Here is a 6295-nt window from a genome sequence, read left to right on the forward strand (position 1 = left end):
CACCAGCAACTGTCTAATTTCATGGAAATTTTCAACTCCTCAATCTCCATCTTGGGGCCACCACTCACTCATTGTGGGAAATTTTAACTATTTGTTGAACAGAATATTTAAACAAAAACACCTGAGGTTATGTAATTGCCACTGGCTGCAGCTCCCTGACTTGCACCTCCGGAAGGGTTGGGACAATCGTGGTCTGGGCTGGACCTAGGAGCTCCCTGTGATGTCTCAGCACACACGGGGCACATCTGATTATAAGGCTGCTGATGAGGGTGTGGTTTGAAAATCATATTTGCTCCTTTATCTGTGAACTGAAAACTTTTTCATCTGGATTTCACCATTTCTTAATTTTGCTGAGAGATCACAAACCACAGATCTCCACAGTTTGAAATATGTGTTCTTGGGGGTTCAAATTTCCAGTGTTCATCCTTCACCCCATTTGTTCCAGCCTTAGCAATTTCATTTCACCAGCTGTCCTGCCAGGGGGCCCCGGCACCACCTCATGCCAGTGTAACAAAGACAGGTAGATCACTTTAAGTGCAGACAGATGTCCTCCTGCACAGAAGATTTTTTTTTTTAACTTTTAAAATAAGTTTCCCAAATAAAATAAGACAGATAGAGCCCTCTGCCTGGTTCCCTCAACCTAAACCCCCCACCGCACAACCTGGTCCCCACTCAGGGGTTGCTTAGCAGGATGTCCATGTCAACTTGAAAATGACTTGAATCTTCTCTTCTCCCAACACACACTGTGGGCTTTTTTATAAGAATCAGATCGAAGTGGAACGAGGTGTAAAGTTTCCAGCAGTGAAATGCACCTATCCCACTGTTTTTTTCTCACATGATCACACAATTCAGCATCAAACTGAAACAAAACAAGACAGAAAAAGGCATCTTTGGCAGGTTTGGGCTTGGAATTGTGGCAGGAACTAAAGACACTTATGAGAAATCATATCTCAGGGACCCAGCCAAATCCAACCTGGATGAGTCAGGACCAGACTTTGGGAGATCTGGCCTGATCTGTGACTCTTTGGGTATGTCCCTAATGCTTAGGACAAGGGAAGGCAGGTTCTCAGAACTTTGTATTTCCCATCCAGAAAGAGAAACAAAGAGCCTTCCTGACTCCCTGGACGTAGGCCAAGGAGGTCATCCATAGTAAGAAAAGATATGCAGCCATTTAAGATGAATCTGAAGAGAAAAAACAAACAAAAATTGAAATGGATGGAAGAAAAACATGATTTATAAAGTAATATTAAAAACATTTAGTTTTAAACAATGTGAGGATAACCTTTGCAATGGTCTTGAACATTTTTGGGTCTTGGATTCAACTGTCTTTCCTCACAGAAGAATGAAAAGTAGCTCAAAGATAGGAAAATGTTAGATGCTAGAGCAGAAAGATCAGCTTCACCTTGCTTTGGGGTTCTCTATGTGCTTATTGGAAAAGACCCTGATGCTGGGAGGGATTGGGGGCAGGAGGAGAAGGGGACGACAGAGGATGAGATGGTTGGATGGCATCACCGACTCAATGGACGTGGGTTTGAGTAAGCTCCGGTAGTTGCTGATGGACAGGGAGGCCTGGCATGCTGCGATTCATGGGGTTGCAAAGAGTTGGACATGACTGAGTGACTGAACTGAACTGAACTGAACTGAACTGATGTGCTCAGTAAAATTGCCAACATCCATTGGATCATAGAAAAAGCAAGAGAATTCTAGAAAAACATCTACTTCTGCTTCATTGACTATACTAAAGCCTTTGACTGGGTGGATCACAACAAACTGTGGAAAATTCTTAAAGAGATAGGAATACCAGACCACCTGACCTGCCTCCTGAGAAATCTGTATGCAGGTCAAGAAGCAACAGTTAGAATTGGACATGGAACAACGTACTGGTTCCAAATTGGGAAAGGAGTACGTCAAGGCTCTATATTGTCACCCTGTTTATTTAATTCATATGCGGAGTACATCATGCAAATGCCAGGCTGGATGAAGCACAAGCTGGAATCAAAATTTCCAGGAAGAAATATCAATAACCTCAGATAGGTAGACAACATCACCCTTAAGGCAGAAAGTAAAGAGGAACTAAAGAGCCTCTTGATAAAGGTGAGAGAAAAAGCTGACTTAAAAACTCCACATTCATGCTGGGAAAACTGGTCAACCACCTGTAAAAGAATGAAACTGTAACACTTTCTAACACCATACACAAAAATAAACTCAAAATGGGTTAAAGATCTAAATGTAAGACCGTAAACTATAAAACTCCTAGAGGAAAACATAGGCAGAACACTCTCTGACATAAATCATAGCAAGATCCTCTAGTGATCCTCTAATGACCCAGAGTAATGGAAATAAAAGCAAAAGTAAATAAATGAGACCTAATTAAATTTAAAAGCTTTTGCACAGCAAAGGAAACTATAAGCAAGGTGAAAAGACAGCCTTCAGAGTGGGAGAAAATAATAGCAAACAAAACAACTGACAAAAGAATTAATCTTAAAATATACAAGCAGCTCATGCAGCTCAATACCAGAAACATAAAAAACCCAGTCAAAAAATGGGCCAAAGAACTAAACAGACATTTCTCCAAAGAAGTGATACAGATGACTAACAAACACATGAAAAGATGCTCAACATCACTCATTATCAGAGAAATGCAAATCAAAACCACAATGAGGTACCATCTCATGCCAGTCAGAATGGCTGCCATCAAAAAGTCTACGAGCAATAAATGCTGGAGAGGGTGTGGAGCTAAGGGAACCCTCTTACACTGTTGGTGGGAATGCAAACTAGTACAGCCACTATGGAGAACAGTGTGGAGATTCCTTAAAAAACTGGAAATAGAACTGCCATACAACCCAGCAATCCCACTGCTAGGCATACACACTGAGGAAACCAGAATTGAAAGAGACACATGTACCCCAATGTTCATCGCAGCACTGTTTATAATAGCTAGGACATAGAAGCAACCTAGATGCCCATCAGCAGACGAATGGTTAAGAAAGCTGTGGTACATATTCACAATGGAATATTACTCAGCCATTAAAAAGAACACATTTGAGTCAGTTCTAATGAGGTAGATGAAATTGAAGCCTATTATGCAGAGAGAAGTAAATCAGAAAGAAAAACACCAATACAGTATATTAATGCATATATATGGAATTTAGAAAGATGGTAACGGTGACTTTATATGCAAGGCAACAAAAGAGACACAGATGTCAGGAACAGACTTTTGGATTCTATAGGGGAAGGCAAGGGTGGGATGATTTGAGAGGATAGCATTGAAACTTGTATTTTATCATATGTGAAATAGATGACCAGTACAAGTTTAATCCATGAAACAGGGCACTCAAAGCTGGTACACTGGGACAACCTAGAGAGATGAGATGGGAAGGGAAGAGGGAGAGGGGTTCAGGATGGGGGGGACACATGTGCACCTATGACTGATTCATGTCAATGTATGGCAAAAACCACAACAATATTGTAAAATAATCAGCCCCCAATTAAAATAAATTAATTAGTTAAAAAAAACCCAACTCCACACTAAGATCATGGCGTTTGGTCCCATCACTTCATGGCAAATAGATGGGGAAACAATAATGGAAACAGTGAAAGACTTTATTTTCTTGGGCTCCAAATCACTGCAGACGGTGACTGCAGCCATGACACTAAAAGACAGTTGCTCCTTGGAAGGAAAGTTATGATCAAACTAGACAGCATATTAAAAAGCAGAGACATTACTTTGCCAACAAAGGTCTGTCTGGTCAAGGCTATGGTTTTTCCAGTGGTCATGTATGGATGTGAGAGTTGGACTGTAAAGAAAGCTGAGTGCCGAAGAATTGATGCTTTTGCACTATGGTGTTGGAGAAGACTCTTGAGAGTCCCTTGGACTGCAAGGAGATCCAACCAGTCCATCCTAAAGGAAATCAATCCTGAATATTCATTGGAAGGACTGATGCTAAAGCTGAAGCTCCAATACTTCAGCCACCTGATGCAAAGAACTGACTCATTGGAAAAGACCCTCCTGCTGGGAAAGACAGCAGGCAGGAGGAGAAAAGGACAACAAAGGATGAGATGGTTGGATAGCATCATCAACTCGATGGACATGAGTTGGAGCAAGCTCTGGGAGTTGGTGATGTATAGGGAGGTCTGGCGTACTGCAGTTCATGGGGTCAACAATAGTCGGGCATGACTGAGGGTCCTAACTGAACTGCACTGACCCCTCCACCAAGAGGCCTCCCTGAGAACTATTTCTGCTCCACCCAGTTTTCCTCACAGCTCACAGATCTCCGCACATCTTCACTCCCATGTTCACCTATCTGTATCTGTTTCTGGGGTCTGTCCTCCCTCTGCTTGCCAGCTCCACCAGACTTTCTCCTCCACACCACCCCCCAGCTGTCCCTGCTAGGACACCCTCTGAGGGGAGCTGCTATTCTTCATTCTTGTCTCTCTGGAAGTTTTAGACATCTCCAATCATGCAGCCAAGTCCATGTTTGTTTATCTGCTCTTTGGCCAAAGCCTGATCTACTCTCCCAAGAAGGAAGGCAGCAAAACTGTCTGTCACCTGTTAACTATTTACAAAGCAGTACTTTTTTTTTTTTTTGCTGTTGCTCACATGCCCTGAGGGCTTTGCTTTGGTCAATTTGACATAATTTGAATAATGTGCCAAGTTAATATTTCTCTAAACACTTTCATGTGGTTACATTTGCAATGCATGTTACTATATTAACATAAGCCATAGTATTCATTTTATTTAAAAAAATTCATTTGGCAGGTTTCATATGGAACACAGTAAGTCCCCAAGGCTGTAGATTGAAGCATTAGGAAAAATGGAACATACTATTTTTAACATACTTGTGCAAAATCCCCAGACAGAGGCTTTGCTCACAATAATCTATCTTGTTGAGGCACTCTTTTTTTTTTTTTTTGGTCTCAGTAAATGTTTGGAAAGAAGATTATCACCCTAACTCATTTTCAGTGATTAGATGGAAAAAAAAAAAATAGAGACAGTGAAAAGGCGAATCCAAGAGGAGGATTTAGTAAAAGTAATATAGGAATGCAAAGAGCTGGGAAGTCTAGAGACAACAGAGGCCTCACGGGGGAATGTCTAGGCGAGGGGCTCAGTCTGGGTTCCCAGACTGTGGCCAACAAAATCAGAGACTGGGGGTGGGGTCCCCGTGGCAGTATGTTTTGCTCTGTGGGGACCCTCACAGTGGGGAAATCGCTGCTGCAGACCAGAGGTGCTCGAGCTTGAGAGGTGAGCAGAGGGCTTCTTAGGACACGTTTCTTGGCTGCAGCGCAGAGCTTCTGACTCAGCAGGCCTGGGTGGCACCTAAACAGGTGCATCTCTAACAGGTTCCAGAAGCTGTGATGCTGCAGGCCCAGGACACAAGACAACAGTGAGCCCGGACTCTGGACTTGGGATACTTAGCCTTGGAGAAAAGACAAAGCTGCAGGGATTGTTTGAAAGCTAAATCAGACTCTCTAATAGAATCCCGCAGCCCCTGGGATCCCCAGGCTCGTTACACCTGCTTCCAGGATGCACAGGAAGATGTCAGTGCACATGGAGATGGGAGTGGTGTCAGGAGGCGGAGGCAGAGCCAGTCCAGGAGTCTCACTGAAGCAGGTGCCCTGCCCATTTGCTGCCTTAAGCCCTGTACATCCTCCTCCTCCACATGTCAGCCTGTCACCATGGACCCAGCCTCCGTGTGGCTGCTTCTCTTACTCCTCATTAATTTCTGTGGCTCGCACTCTGTTAGTAGGATTCTCGGAGTGCATAAGGCAGACTGCTCCTCACTCACCCAGTGCCCTGCAGAGCTTAAGGACTAAGCAAGATGCGGGAGGAACAATCCAGGTTCAGTGATTGTCTTGAGGACTGTTTCTAAAATGGTCTTCACAGACTCCATTGCCAATAGAGGTTACCTTATAGGATGGGATTTTGGGGGAACTGTTTGGAATATCTTCTGTCACCTTCCAGACCCAGTCCCACTCTCTCGGGCCTGACCTCTGCCCTGGGAACCAACCTGGCCAGCACTACTGTCGGCATCACCAGCGGGAGCTGAGGACGACGGGATGTTTATTCCCTGGAACTTTGAGCCAAGTCATTCCACGCACACCCCCTGCCCCTGCCCCGTTCCTGCTTCTGCTAATGGAAGTTTGGAACTCTGACCCTCTGTCCAGGGTCACTCCCTGACTTTGTATCTGGTGACTGACTGCTCCCTCCCTCCCCCCTCTCCTGAGAGGTGACTCTGTGTCCTGCCTGCACTTTTGTAACTAGTTCCTTTAATAAACTCTTCTGAGCTGATGCTAA

General features: G+C 44.0%; 1 protein-coding gene across 1 annotated transcript in view; it reads left to right on the top strand.

Annotated features, from left to right (window-relative positions):
• Positions 1-6295, top strand: part of CXCL12 (C-X-C motif chemokine ligand 12) — a 28072-nt gene extending 21777 nt beyond the window's left edge. Inside the window, exon 4 of the mRNA XM_020898824.2 lies at positions 5963-6295. Coding sequence (XP_020754483.1) covers positions 5963-6047 — 85 coding nt within the window. The 3' untranslated portion in view covers positions 6048-6295. The remainder of the gene's footprint in view (positions 1-5962) is intronic.

This window comes from Odocoileus virginianus, chromosome 7 (genome assembly GCF_023699985.2).
Source record: "Odocoileus virginianus isolate 20LAN1187 ecotype Illinois chromosome 7, Ovbor_1.2, whole genome shotgun sequence".
Taxonomy (NCBI): domain Eukaryota; kingdom Metazoa; phylum Chordata; class Mammalia; order Artiodactyla; family Cervidae; genus Odocoileus; species Odocoileus virginianus.